General features: G+C 45.4%; 1 protein-coding gene across 13 annotated transcripts in view; it reads left to right on the top strand.

Annotated features, from left to right (window-relative positions):
• The window catches only part of RTEL1 (regulator of telomere elongation helicase 1), a 122,562-nt gene that overhangs the window by 1,314 nt on the left and 94,725 nt on the right, over positions 1-26,523 (top strand). For 11 of the 13 annotated variants that reach the window (XR_012896471.1, XR_012896472.1, XR_012896475.1 and 8 more), the window contains exons 2-11: positions 1,496-1,612; positions 4,864-5,062; positions 5,694-5,787; positions 6,862-6,943; positions 10,134-10,194; positions 11,970-12,045; positions 13,081-13,165; positions 15,793-15,858; positions 21,425-21,578; positions 22,032-22,070. Coding sequence is in view for 8 of the 13 variants with exons in the window: in XM_075900945.1 (XP_075757060.1) it covers positions 1,511-1,612; positions 4,864-5,062; positions 5,694-5,787; positions 6,862-6,943; positions 10,134-10,194; positions 11,970-12,045; positions 13,081-13,165; positions 15,793-15,858; positions 21,425-21,578; positions 22,032-22,070 (958 nt within the window). In the remaining 5 variants the exon portion in view is untranslated. Of the gene's footprint in view, positions 1-10; positions 1,613-4,863; positions 5,063-5,693; positions 5,788-6,861; positions 6,944-10,133; positions 10,195-11,969; positions 12,046-13,080; positions 13,166-15,792; positions 15,859-21,424; positions 21,579-22,031; positions 22,071-26,523 lie in introns of those variants that run through there. The other 2 variants (XM_075900946.1, XM_014578250.3) reach the window with 2 other exon arrangements.

The raw sequence follows: 26,523 nt of genomic DNA on the forward strand, positions 1-26,523 counted from the left end.
TGCAACAAGCTGTGTTGCTGTTGCATCATATCATAGATATTTCCTACATCAACAGAAGGGCTACGTCTAGACTGGCATGATTTTCCGCAAATGCTTTTAGCGGAATAGTGTTTCTGTTAAAAGCATTTGCAGAAAAGAGCGGCTAGATTGGCACGGACACTTTTCCACAAAAGCACTTTTTGCGGAAAAGCGTCTGTGCCAATCTAGACGTGGTTTTGTGCAAGAAAGCCCTGATCGCCGTTTTCGGGGCTTTTTTGCGCAAAACAATACTGCGTTGTCTACACTGGCCCTCTTGCGCAAAAGCATTTGCGCAAGAGCGCTTTTGCCCGAACGGGAGCAGCATAGCGTTTCTGCAAGAACACTGACAATCTTACATGAGATCATCAGTGTTCTTGCGGAAATTCAAGCAGCCAGTGTAGAGAGCTGGCAAGTTTTTCTGCAAAAGCAGCTGCTTTTGCGGAAGAACTTGCCAGTCTAGACGCAGCTGTTAAGTGTAGTTAATCCACCTCTCTCAGAGGCACTAGGACCTGCAGAAGAATTTTTTTCTCAGTCTTGCTGTGTCTGTGTTGGGACTTAGGTCAACCTAATTATTCTGCACAGAATGTGAAACTTTATACCACCTTGAGTGAAGAAGCCAGACCTAATGAGGGTACCCTTAAAATGACATAAGAGCCTCTGTGCAGATTTTTGCACCCATTTAAATTTAAACCAATAGCTTTAGTCAATGCAATGCAACTTTTTCATGCTGGTAGGGGCCTTGTGCAAAGTACTTTTGATACATGTGCACACAGGAGATTAAATAAAAATATGTGAAATTTGGAACAAAAGAGACAAGATTCCAGGACTTCTGTGAGTAAGGCTGCATGAAGACTACAATTTGAATGAGGGATGCTTTTAAAAAGTGAGATGTAAATAATAGTTTTCTAGAAACAGATCCTCAATGCAAATAGGAGGGAATATCCCAAAGCAGAGAGACTTGGCAGAACTGAAAGTATTTGGTCTGACCAAGTCATTTATGCCTTCTGTGTTTTAACATTAAATTACATGCATCTCTTTCATGCTCTGGATATGCATAACTTTAACAATATCAGTTTATTTACAGTGTCCAGTGTTAGACTGCTCATTCTGTTCCACTAAATGTCCCCAGCAAACAAAAATAAAATAATTGTGGTGTATTCCATGGCCCACAAGAAAGATTCAAGCTTGTGAATAACTTTACTCCTGTGAGTAACTGTATTGCACTCAGACTACTTACAAGAGTGTGCTTTGCAGAACTGGGTCCTAAATCCCTTTTAGCTTTGTACCTGTTGTAAGTAGTGATTTGTTGGTAATGTTGCCAAAAAAGAAATGACAATATTATCTTTTACCATATGAGAGTAATTTCCATTTATTTTAATGAGAAGTTGCAGTATATACATATTTAGCATATATATATGCTCCATGTGTGCTCTAAATTATACATGATAAAGTATACTCTTGTTTTCTGTGATTTCAGTGTATAAAATAAAGTATGCCCAAGGTAACATTAAATGGCATCACAGTGGACTTTCCTTTTCAACCATACAAATGTCAGGAGGAATACATGACTAAAGTGCTCGAGTGCCTCCAGAAGGTAAGCCCTGGGAGAGGCTACAGTAAATGCCCCAGAACTGCTCAGGTGGACTTCTTTGGGATTAATTTGTACTCGGAAATGGGTGAGAAGAATGATTTAGGATTTGGAATATCGGTGTTTCCAAAATAATTCCTTCTACCTACAATGCAGATTTTACTGGGTCAGTAACATCAGCCATCAACACTCCCAGGTTTCTGCATTTTGTTTATAACATAATTTGATTTTATCCATAAACAATATCACCCATGATATGACACTTTACTCCAAGGCTACATCTAGACCAGCATGATTTTCTGCAAATGCTTTTAACAGAAAACTTTTCTGTTAGAAGCATTTGCGGAAAAGAGCGTCTAGTTTGGCACGGACGCTTTTCCGCAAAAGCACTTTTTGCAGAAAAGCGTCCGTGCCAATCTAGACGCGCTTTTGTGCAAAAAAGCCCCGATCGCCATTTTCGTGATCGGGGCTTTTTTCGCAAAACAAATCTGAGCTGTCTACACTGGCCCTTTTGCGCAAAAGGACTTTTGCCCAAACGGGAGCAGCATAGTATTTCCTCAAGAAGCACTGATTGCAGACAGTAGGAAGTCAGTGTTCTTGCGGAAATTCAAGCGGTCAGTGTAGAAAGCTGGCAAGTTTTTCCGCAAAAGCAATTGCTTTTGTGGAAAAACTTGCCAGTCTAGACATAGCTCAAGAGGGCAACATTTATTATGAAGATTTGGGGGTGTACAGGTGGGTAAGAAGATGTTCATCATTGTGAGGATTCACAAAGGCTCTGTCAAAATGGACTAGATTTGAGTCCAAGAGCAAGCCCTTTTATTTATATTTAAAAAATCAGTTTGGTTGTTTTAAGCTAAACAAAACACGAATACAAACTAGTGCAGCAAATGTTTTGAAGGTAAAGTAGTGTTTAAAGGCTGTTTGTAAAACATGTTAAGTGAATTGTCTTAGAAAATTGGGGAAAAAATTGAAAATGTTTTTTAAGAAAGAGGCTGTGCAGTAACCTTTTTTCTGGTGATTTACAGTGGAATTTTAATTGTTGTCTTTATCAAAAAATCACTGTTTGTATTAGCTGCAGTGCAATTTAGGTAATAGGTTATTATATGGTTTGCAAATCATGAGAGGAGAGTCTCACAATTTAAACTACTAATAAAAAATACTAGTTTTTCTCCTTCCTTGTCCCTATACTCTCTTTTTCTTCTCATTCCACCAGACTTTATTTTTAATGGTACATATTTTTAGTATGCAATTAAAAAATGTCAGAAATATTATAGTGTTAAATCTTTTGGCAGAAATGTAGGTAGGTTTTTTTCTTGCCTCTCCAAAACTTGGAAAAAGAGAAGAAAACTAAATAAGTAGTCCTTATGTTCATGCAATCTGTCCATAATTAAAAAAATGATAAATTTGTGGTATTATCTACTTGGCATCTCCGCAATATAGTTTTAGTGAATGTCAAACAAATAAGGAAACATCTTCCAAAATTCTGATTATTCTTTGCCTGGAGTGCGAAAAGCAGTTTTTGTTAAATTCATGTTCTTTGTTCCATGCTGTCCTAGGCTATGTGTAGACTGCAAGCCTCTTTCGAAAAAGAGCGTCTAGACTGCAAGCAGTACTTTCGAAAAAGCAAGCCGCTTTTTCGAAAGAAAGCAGCGAGTCTGGATGCTCTCTTTCTAAAAAGCCCTGTTGGCATTCAAGAACGCCTTTTTTCGAAAGAGCACTTTTGAATAAAGGCGTTCTTCCTCGTAAAATGAGGTTTACCGCCGTCGAAAGAAAAGCTGCGTTCTTTTGATTTAATTTCGAAAGAACGCAGCTGCAGTCTAGACGCAGGTGAAGTTTTTTCGAAAAAAGGCTACTTTTTTCGAAAAAACCCCTGAGTCTGGACACAGCCCAAGACTTCAGCTCTTTTGTGGAAAGAGAGAAGTTTTACTCTCCATGACACTCCAGTCTCATCACAGTTGCAGTGTTAGTTACTCAGGCCATATCTTCTTTAACTGGAAGATTGATGCTCCCTCAATTGGTCTTCTGGAATTCAATTTAGTTGGTCTAGTTAAGACTCACTAAATCAAACTCAGAGGGCACCCGCAGCCAGTACTCCTGTTTCTGCGAGGGGCAAGGAAAGCGGATGGGAGCATTTGCTCCTGTTGATCTACTTCTGTGGGGATGGCGAAGAAACTCGTAACAAGATACGTCAGCGCCAGCTATGTAATTAACGTAGCTGGAGTTATGTATTTGGATTCGACCTGACCTCAGTTGTAGACTCTGTTAATGTTGAAAAGTAAAAACATACCATTTGAAATGTGTTTTATGAATGGCCTTTCTTAGTAGTGTTTAGACATGATTTGCCCTGGCCAGTGCATAATATACTGCAATTTATAAAACCATTTAAAAACTGTAGTGTCTTGTCTACAGTCACAAGATATTTAAAAACAGGTCCATTGACACAGTTCTATCCCCAGTGTAAACCATCTCTACTGCATAATTCAATCTTGCGATGTGGAATGTATGTTTAAACTGTTAACTTGCTTAGCAAATCAGTCACCATCTACAGTCTTATAATCATTTCCAATTTTAGCCTCAGGCAGCATCTTAGAATATTTTCATTTATTTTAATCTGAAATTGATCATGTGTTAAGCAAAGCATGGAGATTTTCAGTGCTAGTTAAAGGATAAAATAGTTCATGAAATCTGTGTTTTAGGTTGAGTGGGATTGAGGGTCTTACTGGTTGTGTCTGTCTATATGTGGCAGTTTTATACAGGCTTATAAACCCTATGTATGTGTTTCCTGTGGAAGATATATCATGCTACATCAGTGTTTCCCAATTTTATCTGGCCACGGAATCCTTTTAAACTCAAAAGAATTTTGTGGAACCCCTAATAACAGTCTAATATATGGAGCTGAAAAAGTAGACCACAAATAAGTAAGGATAATAATAAACAAATGCTAAACAAAGTCATGAGATCAACATTTAGTTTAATTGCACATATTTACAAACAAAAATCAAGTAATATTTATTATTTTTTAAAAATCATAAAAGGTTATTGTAATGGAATTTTCTCGCTGAACCCTTCTTTTCACTTCGTGCAACCCTGGGTTCCGCAGAACAACATTTGGGAAACACTGTGCTACATAAATCTGTACAGTGATGTAGTTATTCTGTTGCTGGGAAAATATTGTACTGTAAGGTGATCGATGCTAGGCACGTTTCTATGTTGTCCTTATATTTTTTCCCTTCTCCCTATTTTCCTCAACATTAAAGAAGGTGAATGGCATTTTGGAGAGTCCCACAGGTACAGGGAAGACATTGTGCCTCCTGTGTGCCACTTTGGCTTGGCGGCAGCATTTTAAAGATGCCATCTCAGCACGGAAAATTACACAGCGAATGAATGGAGTGGAACTCTTTCCTGACAGACCCATATCATCCTGGGGTGATTCGGTGAAAGATGCTGAAATCCCAGGTAAATGTCCCAGTAAGCAGGCTTTAAGTGTATAGGGGACGATTAATTTTTTTATCCTTGTCATCTACTTGTGAATCTTCAATGACATTATTTAGCAGCTAAAGCGTTATTTCACACTTACCTTTTACCGACGTAAATCTAAAGATGCCTCACATAACTTTCCTCCTTGCTCAGGGCAGTAAAAATGTCCACTTAGCTCATTTCTTGTAGGTGAATAGTTGGATTCTAAAATTCCTTGCTGCCTCTATAAGCCATAGGGATGTGAAATAAAAGTGTAACCGTGTGCATGGTTAACCAAGAGCCTTGGCTCATTGGTTAATCTTCATGGTTACACAAAGGCTCCCAGTACACGCAGGAAGCCAGCTTAAAAGCTGGCTCCTTCCTGTCCCTCCCCATGTTGCTGCCTCTGATACAGCGGGGAGCAGTGCAGGAGGAGGACAGACAGGAGCCACCTGTCTCCACCCCCACATGTAACTTCAGTTTTCAGCGATTACACGGTTACTTAATTAAACACATTTTAACATCCCTAGCTGTTACCATAGTACCAGCTGGGAAAAACAGGCAAGTGATATCTTTAGTTCTTCCTTCTGTTTAGTGCTAATATTTTTTCTTCTTTTTCTTCCTTTGGCAGCTTATTACACTGATATTCCTAAAATAATTTATGCCTCCAGAACACATTCTCAACTTACACAGGTCATCAGTGAGTTAAAGAGCACAGTCTACAGGTAAATACTCTTAATGCTTTGCAATCAGAGTAAAAGGATAGTAACCCAGTAATTTCAGGCATTATTTGAATTGTGGTGGATGAATGCATATCTGATGATACATCTCCTAGAATGCAATTCTTATAATGCAGATGGGTGGAAACTGAATTTCCCTGACGCACTGCATACCTTTCCCCCATGCTTAGGATTGTGCTTCCCATTCTTCCTTTTCTCACGCCTATCCCAAAGTTTCCTATGCCCAGTCCTCTTATAACATTCCTTTGTAAAAGTGTGGTTTTTCAGATGGTTTTCCAGTCAAGTCCTGTAAAGTTTTTTGTACATGAAAAGAAATCCTTCATAAGTGCTTCAGATTTTTCTTTTCTTCAGGGAGAGATGGATTTTTCAGTTTAACTGGGTTAACAGAATATTTTGATTGTATCCTGCCAATATGGTGCTGTTTCATGTAGCTCCTTAGTTCTGTTTTTTATATCTGAGTAAGACTAAACCATTTTAGTACTGAACTTCTTAGATAGGAGTTAGCGTACAGAGCCTTGATTTGTCAGTAGCCACCTAAGTATCTGTATGGATATAACGTTTCAATGAACAAAGCTATTTTGAATGCTTGTCTTCAGCACAGTTTACAAAGTAAATTATCATTGATTCAATCTCCCAGCTATCTCTGAAATAGATTACCGGTGGGAGGGTATTTTTAGGTCCATGGTATTTAGATGTGGGATTCTGTGCCATTATAATGGGATCTAGCTTTCGTGAGGGTGCTTTTTAAGAGAGTTGACCAAAGCTACTATTGATTACTCCCTTCCCCCAACACAGTAATTTAATTAATGCATGGTTAAAATTGAGGATTATTGCTACAAAAATGTGTTATGATATTATAGATGAGAAATATTGTTCTTAAAAAGCTTTGAGATTCCCAAATTACTGATACCCACTTTTATTCTTCTCCCCAGTCAACCTCTTACATTTGAAATACTTGACTCAGGCTCTCAATATACATATTCAGAAGTCTGTTTTTTTCTCCTTTCTTTCATTCTCCCCCTTTTTATAATACTAGCTATTTGTGTTTTATTTAAATAGGCCAAAAGTGTGTGTGTTGGGTTCCAGAGAGCAGCTTTGTATTAACCCAGAAGTTAAGAGACAGGAGAGTAACCATATGCAGGTAAGAATGCATCAGTGAAGTTGTGCACAGCTCATACATGTAAGTGACCATGTCTTGGCTTTAAAAGTTATGTAACTCAACACTGAAATTCATTACAATCCATGGCAAAACTAAGAGGTATTAATTGACTATATAATTGGAGTGCTATAGAAAGTTTATATTCTTGTCCTGCTCTGTTAGAGAAGAATGAAATTCTGGGATTTACCTTTCTAAGAAAGGTTGTGACTGGTGAATATAAACTGGTTTTCTGTGTTCAACTTTCAGTCTTGTCATTTGCTTGCCAGGTAACATATGGAAAGTAGTTTAACAAGACATAGTCAATTTAAGAATCATCCTCCTGATGGAAAATGTTTGATCTACTGTTACATGTAATATTAAGGACTATCATAGGTGAAAAAAGACTAATGGGAAAAAATAACTGAGTAGTCTGTCACATGCCCTCCTGTTTCCTTGGGCATTTTACAAAGCAGTAGGGAAGAACACTGAGAGGAAAATGTGATTGTAAAACTGCAAAAATTGCCCACGGGATTAGTAGGCTGGTGTAGGCCCTGCAGTGATGTGTCTTATGACCTGAAATGACTAAATTTCAAGTGACTGGTGTCCCTTCCTCCCTGCCTTAGTTTCCTTATTTTTAAACTTGGTTCAATTCGACTTCCCCAGATCACAATCCCCTCCTGCCTTAGGTCACTACCCAAACCTCTGCACGGTAATCCCCTGCCTTAGGACACAATTGCATCCCAATCCTGTGCCTTGGGTCACAACTGCCTCCTTCACCCATACTCAATGGCCCCGACCCAAAAACAGGTTTCCAACGCCTGCCATAAATAAAGACATTGTTGAAACTAGCAATATTAAATTTAGTTTAATCAACTAATCGATTAGTTGATGGATATTCCATCAATGAGTTGATTAGTTGATAAGCAGGGGAGCTGCAGCGGGATTAGCTCCCGGCCCAGGAGCTAACCCTGCTGCAGATTTGCCTTTTAAATTTATTAAGAGCCGATAGGCTCTTAATGCATTTAAAAGGCTAAAACGGAGTGCGAGAGACCCAGCACAAGTTCTGGTCCATCCTGCTGTGCTTCTGATTTTTAAATGTATTAAGAGCTGGCTCCTGCTCCCTCCCTTTTGCTGCCTCTGATAGGGGCGCTTCATACACCTGAACCGCCTGCCCTGAGCCCCTCATGTCCCCAGCATCGCCTGTCTCCTGCATCCCCAGGACCCTGCCATAACACTCCTACACCCCACACGTACCCAAACCCCCTGCCCCTCATATAACCCAACCCAGACTCCTGCACCCCCATATTCCCAGTCCCCTGCCATAAGATTGACAGAAGACAGCCTGAATACATGCATGAAGCTGGATTTGACCAGTTATGATGTAAACTTAAAAGAAATGTGTGAAAATGCAGCAGCAGAAGTCCCATTAAATAAAGTGAGTACAATGTTTAATTTATGCTATTAATCATTATGTCAATTATCAATAATATTAAGTTGTATATTTTCCGTCAGGCAAATGGGCATTCTTATGACTTTCAGGCTATGTCTAAACTACATTCCTCTTCCGAAAGAGGAATATAAATGAGCCCGATCAAAAATGCAAATGAAGCGTGGATTTACAAATCTCGTGCTTAATTTGCATAATTGCATGAGAGCACTTTTTCGAAAAAGAAACCACAGTCTAGATGGGGTTCTTTCGAAAAAAAATCCCTTTTTTGAAAGAACCCGTACTCCTGAAAAAATAAGCCCTTAGTTGACCATTTGTTCTGAATTTTGATGTACTTTGGCTCTTTGGTTTGGAAAGGTTGCCGCCCCTTGATCTAGATCAGTGTTTCTTAACCTTTTTTGCTCATGGCCCCCTTCAGAGCCTCATTTACCTCTGTGGCCCCCCTCGTAGCTGGAGCCAACTCTCCCCCCCCTCCCGCGGTGCAGGGGAACCCCGGGGCCGAAAACCCCGTGCTCCTCCTCCGGGGCCAACTCGCCCCTCTTGCGGCGCAGGGTAGCCGTCACTCTCCTCTTCCAGGGCCGACGGCCCTCCCGCAGCGCGCCCAGCATGCCACAGGCATGAGGGAGTGGAGCAGCCAGCGCACTTCCGGAGTCCCTGGAAGTGGCGCGAAGCTGCAGGACTTCCATCCACCCCGTGGGAAGCTGGCAGTACCTCCATTGTTGCTGGAGGTAGGTAGTGGGGCTTCTCGGGAGAGGGGAAATGGGGGGAGCCATTCGCTTTGCAATCGATTCGATTGCGATCGACCAGTTGGTGACCACAGGTATATAATATACTTGATCCGAAAAAATAAGATTACTAAACCACATAAATAATGCTGCTGAAATTAGCACAGAGAATGAGATGTGAAGATTATGACAAATTCATCATACGCCTGGCGGTTAAGTTTGGGTGGCCCCCTCAGAAACTTACTGTGGCCCCCTAATGTTCTGTTTTTTCCATGTGGCCCCTTAGAAGTAAGTTGTAGCCTCCTGGGGGAGCCATATGGCCCACGTTGAGAGCCACTGATCTAGATGGTGCTTGGTCCTGCTGTGAAGGCTGGGGACTGGACTTGATGACCTCTCGGGGTCCCTTCCAGTTCTAGTATTCTATAATTCTTTGAAAGGTGCCATAGAAATCCAACACAGTGGTGATGCTCAGAGAAGTGGGTTCTCTTTTTCTTTGCAGGACAACTTGTTGGTATACCCCTATTTGATTCTCTTTGATGATCTGATATCATTGCTTCTAGCTTGGTTATCAAAGGGCATACAGCATTTCTGCAGCCTCTCCTTCTAGCTGAACAAAGGGATTCTATTAGAAAGATCTCAGAAGTCAGTGTGGTCTTTTCTTCAGGGGAGCTGCATGGGGATCTTTGTGGAAAGATGGAGGCTTATCAGTAGATGCTCAAGAAAAGTCTTTGGAGATGGAGCAATTTGGGACCAAAAGCAGTCTCATTATGAAGGAGTCCAGTAAAGCCAGATGTTTCATAGGCTGTGGATGATGGCCCGATCATGCATTGTGCTTTGTTGGGGTAGTAGACATTGCACCATGATTATGTTTAAAAAAAATAATAATTGGGGTTTCAGAGAAACCCTTCCCATCTCTTTATGCTGAACTGGTATCACTGAATACCTTCATTTACTCTGTCTCTCCCTTTACAGCCTTGGGTCAGCTGTGCCTCTGTGCCCTGAAATGTGCTTTGTCTTGCAGATTCACATGTGCCGAATGAAAGTGATGGCTCATACTTGCCATTTCTATAACAATGTGGAGGGTAAGTTTGTCTATAGAGGCAGTGTCCTGATTTTAGGCAGAGATGAGCCTGACAGGTGGATGGGGACGTTGAGAAGGAATGGTAGAACCCATCTGCACCTGAATATGCATGTCCATTTACTTTTAATGGATTTTAAGCTAATTTAATGCTCAGGAAAAGCACAGGATTGAGATCCCTGAAAGCTGAGAGCCTTTTAATTTGTCCACAAAACAGAGCAAGGGCAGTAACAGTGCAAATTATCCATATAATCCTGACAATATGCTTCCCTCCTGACCTGGTGAGGCCTGTCTAGGAGTGAGAGAGTGTTTTGTTCAATGTTCCTGTTAGGCTCTTGTCCCCTTTGCCATGGCTGCTAGCACTTGAGCTAAAGGAGAATGTGGGTTTGGGGATTTGGATCAGGCCACAAATTAATTGCATGTTAGTCACTAAATAGTTGTCAGCACTGCTGAACTGCAACACAGCAGACAACCAGCATGCTGCATGATGCACAGTGTGAGGGAACAGAGAGGAAGTAGCTAAGGATGCTGCTGGTGTGGTACGACAGACCCCTTGTCTTCAAGTGCAGATGATTTTAAACGTCCTTGCAGACTCCATATTCTATAAACTCTATTGTACTTATTGTAACCTAGAAAGGATGATGGGCTGAGTTGATTGTGTTGGAGTTCAAACTGTGGTTCTGTATATTATAAGACGAAGCTTAGAGCAGTAAATTGTGTCCCCTGGATTTTCACTATGCGCACATGTACACAGTTCTTCAGCACAGGACTAAATTAAGAAAAGGATACCCATTTCTCCTGCCTGTGTGGATTATAAGGCATTCAGGGTGTTGAATTGTGGGTTATAGGAACTGAGCAAACCAGAAATTAGGTTAGGACTAAAATTATGGCTCCAAGATGTGTATTGGCTCACAAACTAGGGATGTAAGTGACTAATCGACTAGTTGACTATCCAGTCAGCAAAAGCTTATCGGATAGTCGAGACACTAATTGACTAGTCACTCCCCTCCTTGCTGCCTCTGTCACAAAAGCCGGTTCCCTCCAGCTCTGTGGGACGGGGGCAGGGGCACAGCAGCAGTGTACCAACTTTGAAACTGAGAGTAGGGTTACCAGATGGTTTCAACAAAAATACCAGACACACTTGACATTACATCACAATCTACATTACATCTTATTTAGAAAATGCTGGACATTTATGTTTTCTCAATTATATTTTCTCAATTGGTTCCCCAACAGAAAGTTCAAATACTGGATTGTCCGGTTCAAAACCGGACACCTGGCAACCCTAACTCTGAGTCCTCCGCTGACCCCAGGCTCTATGCTGCGTTCCAACTTTGAAATGTACAAGAGCCCCTGGTGGGGGCTCTTGTGCATTTCAAAGTGGAAGCACCCGCATGGAACCCAGGGTAAGTGGGGAACTCCCCACTGGCCCCAGCTCCATGCGGTGTTTCAATCCCTGTGGAGCGGATGGAACAAAATACAAAATGATTGGGCATTGCAAATGACTGAAATCTTCAAATGCTAATGTATAATTGTCTGAAGCTTGTGCATTGAGGACTAGATAACAGCTGGAACATGCAGTGCTGGTGGAGCTACAGTACAGGTGGCTCTAGATTATCATACACAGAATAACTTCAGGCCTTAGTTTCAATCCAGGGAATAAAGACGACACTTGGATAGAATCCTGTCGATGTGGAAGGAAGTACAGTCTCCACATGTGATTACATTTATGTAATTGTTTGCTTTGATTTCTGTTACTGTTCGTTCTCTCCTTTACAGAAAAGAGTACAGAGAAGGAACTGACTAACTCCATCTTAGATATTGAGGACTTGGTTAAAAACGGAAACAAGCACAGGTAAAAGTTCCTTGTTGTCCTTCTTATTTTGGGGAGACCTTTTTTGTGAAATGCGATTGTATGAACTTGACCCCGGAGGAGCAGCAATGACAAGAGTCAAGTAGTGAAATTTTGTGCAAACAACTCTCAAGAAATCCATCGATTCTTTGTGGCTTTAATGCAGGGGTGGGGAACCTTTATCTGGGACAGGGGCTGCTGACCCACAGGAAAATCTCACAAATGAGAAGCAAGAAAAAGAAAAAAAAACCTCTCAAAACCCCTCACTGAGGTGGCACTGGTCTGAGAAGGAGAAAGACATTCTCCACGTTTCCCTTGCACACCAGAGCATAGCCAGGCCCAGCCTAATAGATTTTGTGCGCTCCAGCTCCACAGTGGGATAGTGCGTGAGTGGGGGGGGGGGCTGGACTACCAGCACGGGCTCCCCAGTGCACATCTAGGGAGGGGTGCACGTCATCTGTCTGGGGGAAAGACAGGCAGACACAGAACTAGACAAACTCTCTGATCCTATATAGCAGATAGCTGTCCCTTTCTCCACTCCCACCCCCTGCTGGCCCAGCCCCATATCTGGCCCATTGCTATGCCCCCCTGCGGTCATTCTGCAGTATAACTCCCTTCTTCCAGCGCCCTCCCTTTCCATTTTATGAGAAACAATTTAATTCTACACACATCCATTTATCCTGGCACAATCAAACCCTGATCTTGCTTTATGTTTTGATAAGAGGAAGCTGAATAGCAAATTTGGTGGTCCTAGCTCTTACTGTTTAGGAGGAGTTCTTGAACAAACAGATGGACATACAGTCATAGACAGATGCACATTTCTAAAATATAGACTAAGCAGAAGAAGATGATAAATGAGATGGGCTCACATGAGTAAAGCTAGACATCTGCCTTACGATCTAATATGCCAATTCCAGTCCATTAAAAAGCTGATTAGAAATCTTTGAGAGCCTGAAACATAATAAATGAAGGCAGAGTGCACTTAAGTGTTTCTGTGGATATAATTTTATAGTTCATACTTTTTTTTTTTTTAAACAGAGTTTGTCCTTATTACTTATCTCGGAACCTGAAGCAGCAAGCAGATATTATTTTTATGCCTTACAACTATTTACTAGACTCAAAGGTAACATTTTAATTTTTAAATTCAGATGTTTTTATTGATCTTATATCAGATTTTAGTGGCTGTGCAAAAAAGAATGTGCATAGCAAGTAAAATCCTGGTGTGGTACATTTAAAAACGACTATATCATTGTATAGAGAACATAAGGCAAAACTTCATAACCAAATTCAAATAAAAAAACTTAAAGATGGCTCACATGCATATCTTGCACTCTGAATTTCCTCCTTTCCTATAGTTAAGGAGCGTAGATTTTCTGGTTTTAACAGGTGTCTGATGTCCTTCTGTCAGCGGAATTCTGACTGAATGACATTCAGGGCACAAAATTCCCTTATGTTCTTTATGCTGGTTGTTCAACAGTCATAATTTGATACTGTCTGGTATGTCCTTCTCATAAACAAACCAAGGAAATGCAGCCTAGATGGACCTATTATAAGACAGGTGCAAAACTGGTTGAAAAGCTATTCCCAAATGATTCACAGTCTTGCTAAAAGGGCACAATGAATGGGGTCTTGCAGGAATCAATTTTGTATCTGGCTCTGTTCAATATCTTCATCAATGATTTAGATAATGGTATAGAGAGTACACATGTAAAGTTCGTGGATGATACCAAGCTGGAAGGGCTTGCAAGTGCTTTCGAGGATAGGGTCACAATTCAGAATGATCTGGACAAACTGGAAAAATGATCTGAAGTAAATAGAATTAAATTCAATAGGGACAAATGCAAAATATTCCACTTAGGAAGGACTGATCAGTTGTACGTATACAAAATGGGAAATGACGGCCAAGGAAGGGGCTCAGGGTTGGGGGTCTCGCCGGACCAACTTGATTGTCATGCAAACCTGCTCCTGGGTTCACATGTGGCCTTTGGTAGCCAGGCTGGCAGCTATCCTGCCATAGACGGCCGCGTTCCTCCATCTAGTGCGGATATCATGGATGTTGGGAGCATCCCCCGCAAACCTGATGAAGGTCCATGATCTCCACCCTGGACCAGGAAGGCGCCTTCTCCGGGCCCTGGCAGGCTCCTGGGAGCTGGCAGACTGCTCCTGGGGAGCGGTGGAGGGCTGGCTGCCAGTGGCTTGCTGGCTCATGTTTTGGGGCCACTGGGTCAGAGGCAGTGACTGCTGGCTCTGGGCTAGGAGGCTTGCAGCTGGAACAGGCACTGTGGCCAGAGTCTACCCTTTTAAAGGCTCCGGTAAGGAGGGGAGGGAGAGAAGTGTTCTTGGTTGAGGCTGGAGTGGCCACCAGGGCACCCTGGGAAGGCTGGAGGCCCCCTATTTCAAAATAAGTGTCTACACAGCACTTATTTCGAAATAGCTTTTTTGAATTTGGCGTTATTCCTTGTAGAATAAAGTTTACCAAATTCGAAATAAGCGTTCCACTATTTCGAATTTATTTCCTAATAGTGGTTTGGCTGTGTAGACGATGGAAAGTTATTTTGAAATAAGGGCTGTTATTTCAAAATAACTTTGCTGTATAGACATATCCTAAGAGGGGATATAATAACTTTTCAAGTACATAAAAGGTTGTTAGAAGGGAAGGGAGAATTTTTTTTCTTAACCTCTGGGGCTAGGACAAGAAGCAATGGACTTAAATTGCAACAAGAGAGATTTAGGTTAGACATTAAGAAAAAATTTCTCACTGTCGGGGTGGTTAGGTACTGGAATAAATTTCCTAGGGCAGTTGTGACATCTCATTCATTGGAGATTTTTAAGATCAGGTTAGACAAACATCTGCCAGGAATGATCTAGATCAGTGTTTCTCAAAGTGGCCCCTAGACCCACTCTGACAAAGCTGCTAACTGGCCGCTCCCATTTGATTATTTACTGGCTCCGCAGCAACGGAGCCTCACCGCTCCCATTGCACTTCGCCGTTTGCAGCCGAGGGGAGCTGTGGGAAGCGGCTTGGACTGGGCCACTGCTTTCCCGCGGCTGCAAACATTGAACTGCAGCCAATGGGAGACGCGGAGCTCCATGGTTGTGGAGCTGGTAAATAAACAAACAGGAGTGGCCAGTTAGCAGCTTTCTCAGGGTACGTCTAGACTATAGAGGTATCCCGGAAAGGCTCTGCCACGTCCAAGGAATGCGTCTGCTTTTCTTAAAAAAAATTCAGAAAAGCAGACGTGTATTTTCAGCATCGCTGTAAACCTCGTTTACAGCGTTCCTTAAGAGGTTTTTTTCCTGACATTTGGCCTTATGTAGATGGGCCAAATGTAGGAAAAGCCTCTTTCAGAAGAAAAGCAGGAAAAGATACACAAATTGCGGCTTGCAATTTGTGTATCTTTTTCTGCCTTTTCTTTGTAGTGTAGACACAGCCTGCAGAATGGGTCTGCAGGCCACTTTGAGAAACATTGATCTAGATGGTGCTTGATCCTGCCATGAGTGCAGGGGACTGACTACACGACCTTTCAAGGTCCTTTACATTTCTGTGATTCTATAATAAAAGCTAAATTATGTCCTAACAGTTTTTAGACACTTGTGGCACACCTTGAAATAAGTATCTCCTTAAAAGATACTTCAGTGATAGTAAAAGAGACTATCGACTACACGATTAGCTGATTACTCGTTTCTTAACAACCCTAGTCTGAATGCTGTGTTGCTCTCTCACCCATATCCCTTTGTTTTTGCTTTTAGAGTCGGAGAGCACACAACTTAGATCTGAAAGGAACTGTGGTCATACTTGATGAAGCTCACAATGTGGTAAATGATTTTTTTTGGTCACTTTGCTAGGGGGCTGTGCCCCCTGCTCGCTACGCTCTCCACCCCTCCCCCTCTGTCACTGAACTTGGTCACCCCGGTCTACACGCAGTACTCCTTGGCTGGGAAGCCACATGTGGCGGCGGCCACCATTGAAGGCAGTGTTCATGAACTCGGGCACGCAGCGCTGCAACTTCCCACTTGCCTTGGCCAGGCATGGGAAGGGGCTGGCGTGGCACAGAGGGCAGGGAGTGTAGCAGAGACTGGGCAGGCACGGGATGAGGCTGGCAGAGTGAAGCAAGTGGGAGCTGTAGGGCCCAGGCATGGGCAGGGAACAAAGCAGTCGGGGTGCTGCAGGGGCCCAGCATGGCGAAGGGCAGGCTAGGGGCAGAGGGCCTTCCCCATGTCTGATCTCCGTAGCGCCCGCCCACTGTTCTCCGAGAACCTTTTCTTCTGCCTGGTCCCTGTAGTGCCCCCCACCTGCTGTGTCCTGCCAGCCCCTCCTTGTACCCACCCAGCCCATGTAGTGCCTCCCGTCTGCTGCACCCTGGCAACCTCTTCCCATGCCCAGCCCATTCAGCGCCTACCCCCATGCTGTTGCCTTATATCAAGAGACAGCAGCGTGCAGAGTGAAGGGGGCAAGCGGGAGCCAATACACATGGGGAGCCAGCTTTTAAAAGGCTGTACGTGCATGCCAGCTCTGTGGATCTTCCTGCCCCCTGAGGCAGTGGGGGTCCGGCGGGCAAGAGCCGTTTCTTTGGGGAGCTGGCTTAAATGCCGGTTCCCCCAGCACTGGTTCCGTAGTGCTACCTGCCCCCTCCCAAACTGCTGCTTCCTTCACCCAGGGGCTTCTGTTGCCCCGCACTGCTGTGTCTGTATCAGAGGCAGCAGCACGGGGCAGCATATGGGACCCAGTCTGCGTGGGGAGCTGGTTTTTAAACAGGTTCCCCTCATGGACCAGCTCCCACCTGCCACCTTGCACTGCATGGTGGCAGGGGCCTCCCGGGGAGTGGGGCCAGGAGCACACTGGCTGCCAGCCCCACCCCTGGGGGCTATCAAATAGTTGCATAACTACTAACATTTTACGCAGTTACACAACTTTTCAGTTACTTGCTACCTAACATCCATAGCAGGCACACAGACCTCAGCAGTTTATACTCAGTGCTAGAAATTGCAAACCTATCTGAAAGACCTAACATTTACAGTACAGCAGAGTTCCCCTTTGATGCAATTCTGTGCTTAGCAGAACTGATTGATTTTTCTGATACAAGAGTTTCTTGCACACCTTTCTTATCGCTTCTGAGTCAGGCTTTCCTGATGCAGTCTTGACAGATCTTTGGATCTGCTGACAGCTGGCAGCAGGAATTTAGCCCCTGCTCTGCTGAAACGTGCAGGTAATCAGTTTCCTATGGAATGCTGTTCAAATGACTGGAAAATCAGGAAATTGCTAAGTGGCAAGCAGCCCTGGAGCCACTGGGCTTGTTTCTTTATAATTGGTGACTGAAATTGAAGAAGTGATTATTCATGAAAAATTGAACAGTTCTCCCTGCCATAGTAATCTGGTCCAGTACTGGTTTTTTAGGTGTTTGTGCTGCAGTTGGAAGAGATGTAAAATATTATTTACTTACTAACTAACCAACCAGACTTGATCATTCTGGTTCTTATTTTCCAAGGCACTCACACAATTTCTGTGATTGCACACTCTGATATTGTTGCATTTAGAGAACTAGTTAGGCACATTACGAAATATCTACCTAAACTAGTCACTTGGACATACAGCTGGAGTAGCTGCGTGTGCACATTAGGCGTCTAAAAAACTAAGATTTTGGAAATAAGGATTCTGGGTCCAAAGTTGTTTGACTTCTATGGAATGTGAGATCCATGATGAAAGTATTGAGTCTCTGCTAGCAGTGAGTATCCCTATGTTGCAGATTTGTAGCTGGAACCTGGAAAAGCAGACTCTGATGCAGTTTCGTGTACTTTATTGCAAACAGAGCCTCCCAGGTCCCGCAGTCTATTGTGTTAGTTCTGCTCTGACATGTTGGGCTGTCTCATCTTTCAGTGCTGGATAGCACACAAGAGTCTCAGCAATGACAGAAAATTAGAGACTTCACAAGCATTTTTTTTAGTTACTTTTAAAGGACAAAGAAATAGCTGGTGGCTTCTTTCAATAAGAAGTTTATAAAGGGACAAGAGGATTCCTGCCAGAGCACCCTCTTTCTATCAAGTAGATACCAGAAGGTGCTGCATTAAAAGATCATACCTGTAACCAGGGCTACCTCTAAGCTGCATGGCCGAACACCACCTAATAAGCCCCACGCAGGGGTCAGGGCTGCCATGCATGGAGCTGCCGCAGCTAGGAAACAGGCCTCTCAACCTGGCAGCTCCGTGATGGGGCCAGAGGAGAAGCACCTCTCCCTGACCATAGCAGGAATTTAGGACTGCAGGAGACGCAAGCTCCTCTAGCCCTAGCAGGGAGCTGCTGTGGCTGGAGGAGATGTGCCCTCCATTTGCCCCAGCAACAGCACTGGATTAAGAAAGAGGCTCTAGAGTGGCCCGCTTAGCCCAGGGACTGGGGCTGCAGCCATTAAAGCCCCTATGTTCTGGGCCAGCCATTCCTGGCAGGGGTGGTGGGACAGATTCATGCGCTGCCACTCCTTCCCCCTAGCTCCCGACGGGGGCCACAGATGCTTGAGAAGTTCTGTCCCTGTGTTGTCCTCACTTTGAGGCTCTGCTCCTCCAGCTCCTGTTGGCCAGGAATGGCAGCCCATGGGAGCTGCAGGGATAAGTGCCTGTAGGTGAGCGCAGGATGTGCCATGCCACTGGTCCCTCCCCCCCCCCCCCCCCCCCCAAAGCAAATGGGAGCTTCTTCAGGTAAGCGTCCTGCACCCTAACCCAGGAAACATTGCCACCCCAGATTCAAGAAAGGAAGAAATTGGCTACCAAAAGAGATTGGGAACCAGAGTGGAGAGTTGGCCGTTTGTAACCACCAAAGGCAAGAAGTACATAGAATCATAGAGCTGGAAGAGACCTCAAGAGGTCATCAAGTCCAGCCCCCTGCCCATGTCAGGACCAATCCCAATTACATCAACCCAGCCAGGGCTTTGTTAAGCCGAGACTTAAAAACCTCTAGGGATAGAAATTCCACCACCTCCCTAGGTAACCCATTCCCGTGCTTCACTACCCTCCTAGTGAAATAGTTTTTCCTAATATCCAACCTAGATTTCTCCCACTTTAACTTGAGCCCATTGCTCCTTGTTCTGCCATCCGTCACTACTGTGAACAGCCTTTCTCCATCCTCTTTGGAACCTCCCTTCAGGAAGTTGAAGGCTGCTATCAAATACCACCTCACTCTTCTCTTCTCCAGACTAAACAAACCCAAATCCTTCAGTCTCTCCTCATAGGTCATTCACTCCAGCCCCCTAATCATTTTGGTCGCCCACCGCTGGACCCTCTCCAATGTGTCCACATCCTTTCTATAGTGGGGGGCCCCGAACTGGACACGCTACAACAGATGTGGCCTCACCAGAGCCGAATAAAGGGGAATAATCACTTCTCTGGATCTGCTGGCAATGCTCCTCCTAATGCATCCTAATATGCCATTAGCCTTCTTGGCTACAGGGGCACACTGTTGACTCATATCCAGCTTCTCATCCACTGGAATCCCCAGTTTTCTGCAGAACTGCTACTTAGCCATTCAGTCCCCAGTCTGTAACAGTGCTTGGGATTCTTCTGTCCCAAGTGCGAGACTCTACACTTGGCCTTGTTGAACCTCATCAGATTTCTTTTAGCCCAATCCTCTAATCTGTCCTGGTCACTCTGAACCCTGTCCCTGCTCTCCAGCTCATCTATCTCTCCCCCTAGCTTAGTGTCATCTGCAAATGTGCTGAGGGTGCAATCCATTCCCTCATCCAGGTCATTAATAAAGATGTTGAACAAAACCGGTCCTAGAACAGATCCTTGGGGTACTAGAAACCGACCGCCAACCTGACATCGAGCCATTGATCACTACCCACTGGACCCAACAGTCTAGCCAGCTTTCTATCCATCTTACAGTCCATGTATCCAATCCATATTCCCTTAACTTGCTGGCAAGAATATTGTGGTTCAGGTGCATTCTACATGGCTGGTGGCAGGAGAGGAGGGGCTGGCCATGATCATCAGACAGAATCAGACCAGGAGGAATGCCACATAAGTAGAACAATCTAATAATAATCATATTCTAATCCTATAATCCAAGGATATCATCTATGAAGATGCAGCAGATCAAATGAAACAAAGAGCAGTAGAAGGCATACTTGCGGTTGGTTGCTCAGGCCAACCCACAAAACACTCAAGTGTAGCCACAAAATAGGGATGTTAAAACGGTTAACCAGTTAAATGTCACTGCTTAACTGGTAACCGTTCTGATGTAGATCCCGCCGCTGCTGGCCACAGTTTTGCCACTGGGGAGTCTATCCTGAGAAGCAGTGACTGAAAAGTGGAAGGGTGTTGAAAAACTGGAGAGAGTTCAAAGAAAAGCCACATGATTGATTAAAGTTTGGAAAATATGCTGTATTTAGACTCAGGGAGTTTAATCTATTTGGATATTAGGCTACGTCTAGACTGCAAGCCTCTTTCGAAAAAGAGCGTCTAGACTGCAAGCAGTACTTTCGAAAAAGCCCTGTTTGCATTCAAGAGCACTTTCGAAAAAAGGCGTTCTTCCTCATGAAATGAGGTTTTCCGCCGTCGAAAGAAAAGCCGCGTTCTTTCAATTTAATTTCGAAAGAACGCGGCTGTAGTCGAGACGCAGGTGAAGTTTTTTCGAAAAAAGGCTACTTTTTTCGAAAAAACCCTTGAGTCTGGACACAGCCTTAAAGAGAAGAATAAGGTTACGTATAAGTTCAAAATGGGAAATGGAAATTTTGTAATAAAGGGTTCTTCAGTTTAGCAGATAAAGGTATAATAAGATCCAGTGTACGAAGCTAGACAAATATAGGCCTTGTCTACACTACGGTGGTAAATTGACATAAGTTACATTACTTCTGTTACATAAATAATGTAACTGAAGTGGATGTAGCTTAGGTCAACTTACTGTGGTGCCTGTACCACACTGCGTCAACAGTAGGCATCTTTCGATGACATAACTCACTCTTCTGAGATAGCTGGAGTACTAGAGTGTATAGGAAAGTGCTTTGCCGTCAATGGAGTGAGTCGTCAGCAGACTTGCTGAATCGACACTCGACTGCAGCATTGCTCATCTACCAGTAAGTGTAGACATGGCCACAGACTAGAAATAAGGAGCAGTTTTTAACAGTGAGGATAATGAACCATTGAAACAACGTACTGGGGTTGGGATGGATTCTTTGTCATTGAAAACTTAAATCTAGACTGGATGTGTTTCTAAAAGATATACTCTAGTTCAAATAGGAATTAATTCAGGCAAGTCCGAGGGCCTGTGTTGTATATGAAGTCGGACTAGTTGATCACAGTGGTTTCTTCTGGCTCAACAAGGTTTTAAATGCCCACATACCCAGGGCACTACCAGAATCTAATCAACAATACATTCTGTATGTTCTTGGAATTGTAGGAGAAATTGTGTGAAGAGTCATCTTCTTTTGACTTGACCCCATACGACTTGGCTTCAGCTTTGGATGCTATAAATGTGGTACTGGAAGAACAAGCCAAAGTAGTTCAACAAAATGAAATCCATGCTGAATTCAATATGGAATTTGCCAACTCAGGTTTGTTGATAGCTGGGGGCTAATGGCTTGCTGAAATGTGTGGGGTGGCAATATTAACAAATATGGAAACTCATTGTTTCCCTTAGTCCCTGAAAGGTCATATCTGGATGGTAGATAGAAGAAGCTGGCTACCTGGCCAACATTGTTGCTATTCATCTAACATATAGTAACTAAGCATATCAAGGCTTAATCAAACCTTTTAACGTGAGATAAGGAACCAGGGAGGAGAAAAGTAAGAATACAAGAAGCGTAGTTGTATGAACACTGGAGTCTAGCCTTCAAAAATTGTACTATCTGTAAAGGCAGTTGGCAAAAATAGCCTCACTATTAAAAATTCAAGTTGAAAAACTAATGTGAGGAAGTTAGAATTAAGTTAAACAGTTGGATCAAATGCTGAACAGTTCATCTAAACTCCGTGCAGTTAGGAGTGAATTGTTTTTCCTTTTCAAACAGGACTCAGCATGGAGCTTGAAGATATAGCAAAGATAAAGAGTAAGTACCATTTGTGGTGTGGTAAATTTTCAACAAAATTCCTATTGATACAATAGCCAAAAAAAAAGGTGGTGTTGGAAATGATGGTAAATCAACCTCATGCACCCTTTCCATGAATCCCTTTGACATCTGTTAGGTACATAGTTGAAAGCTTCATAGGCAATGGGAAGGTATTTTATTTATTTTAGAGAGAAATTTTGTCAAGTATTCTGGTCCTTTGAGCATTCAGCCTTTTTCAGCATAGCTGAGAGGTTTGTATAGCTGGCAGGAGAATGCCTCCTAGTCATTTTCACCATTGCAAGGACTTCATACATTTTTAATCCATCTCTCTTTTGGTGTTGCATTGGTTGTACCACTCTGCTGCAGTGGCAGTTCTGCCAGCCAACAGCTCAATTTGTACTAAAGAGTTTGACCTTAAATAATACTCTGCATCCTACCATATAAGAATACTTGCTGGAATAGAACAGAATATTTGAGGGAAAATGGTTAAATTGCAAGCACTCTTTTTTCTTCTGATTCCTCACGTTGTTCCCTGGGTGGTGTGACGTGAGTATGAGATCTGTACTCTTGGATTATGGCGTTAGGAAGTAATTACAGTGGAAGTCTTGATAATGTTTTCAAACTCAGCAGACCAGAAAGCGTCAGAGCCCCATACTTTACCAAAGTGGCTGCAATGCTGTGTTAAATGGATTTTGAATATTTTTGTTGCCAACAAATATTTTCAAATGCTTATTTCCACAGTTCCATCCTACAATTAAAGTTAATCACAGAAGTTACTCTGCATAGTCTAGACAGTATTTCAGCTATTAGGGTGAGCGGTTTACATTGCTGTTTTTGCCTGTTCATTGGGCTCTCAATCACAATACTTCCTTCTAAAAAGCCAGCAGGAGATCAGCAACAGTAGTTCAGAGAATCACAGAATACAGTGGCATGTAAAATCTCAGTTTACAGGACTATATAATTGGATGTCCTCAGTATAAAGAGCAGGCAGTATGAGCCAATACATAGAGCACTGGAATGAGACTCAGAGACATAAATTCGGTTCTTGGCTCTGCCACTGGCCTGCAGGCTGACCATCAGCAAGTGATTTTATCTCCATGTGCCTCAGTTTCCCCATTTCTAAAACGTGGATGCTGACTTGCTGTGCAAAGTGCTTTGAGATTTAGTGTTATAAAATACTATATTATGCCTTCTTTCTCTTACCTGTTAACTCACCATGGTTGCATAATCTTCATCTGCTAGGCTCAGCTATACAAGAATAAACTTAAAAAACAACGTATGGTATGGTAGCACTTTATAGACTAACAAAACATGTAGATCTGTGGTCACCAACTCATCGATTGTGATTGACTGGTTGATTGGGAGGGCTCAATCAGTCGATCGGGAGGTATTCGGGCCCCCCCCCCAATTTCCCCCAGCCCCAAGAAGCCCCACTATCTACCTCCAAAAATGAAGGTAGTGCCGGCTTCCCATGGGAAGTTTCCAGAAGTGCGCTGCCTGCTCCCCTCCTCCAAGTCTGTGGCGCTGCGGGAGGACGTAGGAGTCCCGGAGGAAGGTGCGTGCTGGGGCTTCCAGGGGATGGAGGGAGGCGTGCACCAGGGCTCCCTTCTTATGCGAGGGAAGAGGTAGGAGTCCCGAGGGCAAGAGCGCGCCGAGGAGGGGGGCGGGTCCCGGGGGAAAGTGCGTGCCGGGGCTCCCCTCCTCTGCGGGGGAGGAGTCCTGGCGGGGGAAGCGCGCATTAGGGCTTCCATCCTGAGGTGGGGAACTGCGCACCGGAGCTCCCCTCCTCTGTGGGGGAGGAGATTGGAGTCCGGAGGGGAAGCGTGCGCCGGAGAGGGGGGAGGAGTCCGGAGGGGAAGCGTGCGCCGGAGAGGGGGGAGGAGTCCCAGGGGGAAGCGTGCGCCGGGGAGGGGGGAGGAGTCCCAGGGGGAAGCGCGCGCCGGGGAGGGGGGAGGAGTCCCAGGGGGAAGCGCGCGCCGGGGAGGGGGGAGGAGTCCGGAGGGGAAGCGTGCGCCGGAGAGGGGGGAGGAGTCCGGAGGGGAAGCGTGCGCTGGAGAGGGGGGAGGAGTCCGGAGGGGAAGCATGCACCGGGGAGGGGGGAGGAGTCCCAGGGAGAAGCGCGTGCCGGGGAGGGGGGAGGAGTCCCAGGGGGAAGCGCGCACCGGGGAGGATGTAGGAGTCCCTGGGGGAAGCGCGCGCCGGGGCTCCCCTCCTCTGTGTGGGATAGGGGAGGAGTTCCGCGGGGAAGCGCACACTAGGGCTTCCCTCCTGGGGGAGGGGGAGAAGGGAAGGGAGGCGTGCACCGGGGCTCCCCTCCTCTGCGGGGGAGGAGGTAGGAGTCCCGGGGGAAAGCACGCACCGGGGAGGGGGGAGGAGTCCCGGAGGGGAAATGCACGCCGGGGCTTTCCTCCTTTGTAGGGGTGGGGGAGGAGTCCCGGGAGGAGGCTCTTGCCAGAGCTTCCCTCCTCTGGGGGGGGAGGTGAGTGTTGAGGATTCCCTGCCCCAGCCAACACCCTGCCCCCTGTTCCCACTGGAACTCTGCTCCCACTGGCATCCTGGCCCCTGCCCCTGCCCCTGCCCTCGCCAGCACCCTGTCCCTTGCCTCCACTGATACCCTGTCCTTGGCCCCAGGCCCTTGCCCCGGAACCCACTGGCCCCCTGTCCCTTGCCCCAGCCGCCTGTCCCTTGCCCCAGCACCCATTGGCACCCTACCCAGCACCCTGTCCCCTGCCCTGGCACCCAGTCTCCTGCCCCAGCACCCACAAGCACCCTGCCCCAGCACCCATTGGCACCCTACCCAGCACCCTGTCCCGGTACCCCCTGGCACCCTTCCCCAATACCATGTTCCCCGCCCTCACCAGCACAGTTGGGGCTACATTAGTGAGGCTTTTGGGGGTTTTGGAGGAATTTTTATTTTGCATCTCACTTGTGTGGCCCCAACTGACTTTTCTGTGGGTCGGTGACCCTTGACTCAAAACAGGTTCCCTGCCCTTCTCATAAATAAAGACAATGCAGAAACTTTTTGTTTGACATAGTATTTTATTTAAAAATGAAGCCTGGCCAACAAACCCCAAATTAGGGCCAAGCCCCCATCTGCCCACAGCATCATAACACTCCTGTACTCCCTTTTCCCCCAGACCCTCGATCTGAACCTGTCATACACTGGAACCCCCTGCCCTGAGCCCCTCACATACCCTAACCCAAATTCTTGCACCTTCACATCCACAAGCCTGTGGCTTGCTTAGTACCCTAACCCTACATCTGACCCCAACAGTGCCCAGCCTGAAGCCCCCTCCCCGACCCAGCGTCCCCTTCTCCACCTCCTGCATCTAGATTTCCTCCCAGAGCTTGCACCTCTCACCCCTTCCCACACCCAAATCCCTCATTCCCACCCTAGAGCCTACACATCCTGCCTTAGAGTAGGAGGGTACAGCTAAATTGCAGGAGTTTTACAGGATTCCAGAGATATTCCAGAAAAACTCTTCTGCATCCAGCATTTGTTCTTCCGCTTTTTTTAGTGGAAGAGCAAACGTGCTCTTTCGGTAACCCCTATACAGGCAGTCCCCGGGTTATGTACGAGATAGGAACTGTAGGTTTGTACTTAAGTCGAATTTGTACTTAAGTCGGAACTGGCTCCAGATTCAGTCGCTGCTGAAACTGACCAGCGGCTGACTACAGGAAGCTCGAGGCAGAGTTTCTCTGCCCCGGGCTTCCTGGAATCAGTCGCTGATCAGTTTCAACAGCAGCTGAATCTGGACGCCTGGGACAGAGCAGCTGGGGCGCTGCCAGGTAGGTCCCCGCAGCGCCGCGCCTCGGCGCTGCGGGGATCAACCCGGCAGCACCCCAGCTGCTCTGCCCCAGGTGTCCCCAAGTCAGCTGCTGCTGAAACTGATCAGCAGCTGATTCCAGGAAGCCCGGGGCAGAGCAACTCTGCCTCGGGCTTCCTGTAGTCAGCCGCTGGTCAGTTTCAGCAGCGGCTGACTTGGGGACACCTGGGGCAGAGCAGCTGGGGTGCTGCTGGGTTGGTCCAGTAGCGCTGCTCCTAGGCACTACTGGACCAACCCAGCAGCACCCCAGCTGCTCTGCCCCAGGCGTCCTGATTCAGCCGCTGCTGAAACTGACCAGCAGCGGCTGAATCAGGATGCCTGGGGCAGAGCAGCTGGGGTGCTGCCGGGTTGGTCCAGTAGCGCCGAGGAGCAGCGCTGCGGGACCAACTAGCAGCGTCCCAGCTGCTCTATCACAGGCATCCTCGAGAAAAGCCTGGTCTGCTGGGGGGGGGCTTTGCTCCGCATCTCCATGGTCTGCTGGAGGGGAGGTCCCCGGGTCCCCCAGCAGACCAGGGAGACGTGGAGCAGATTTTCTCGCCCCGGAGGACGCGGGTGGCGGGACTGCGGTGCATCTGGGCGGTCCCACCGCCCGCATCCTCGGGGGCGAGAAAAGCCCCGTTTGTAAG

The sequence above is a fragment of the Pelodiscus sinensis genome, chromosome 18 (genome assembly GCF_049634645.1).
Source record: "Pelodiscus sinensis isolate JC-2024 chromosome 18, ASM4963464v1, whole genome shotgun sequence".
Taxonomy (NCBI): domain Eukaryota; kingdom Metazoa; phylum Chordata; order Testudines; family Trionychidae; genus Pelodiscus; species Pelodiscus sinensis.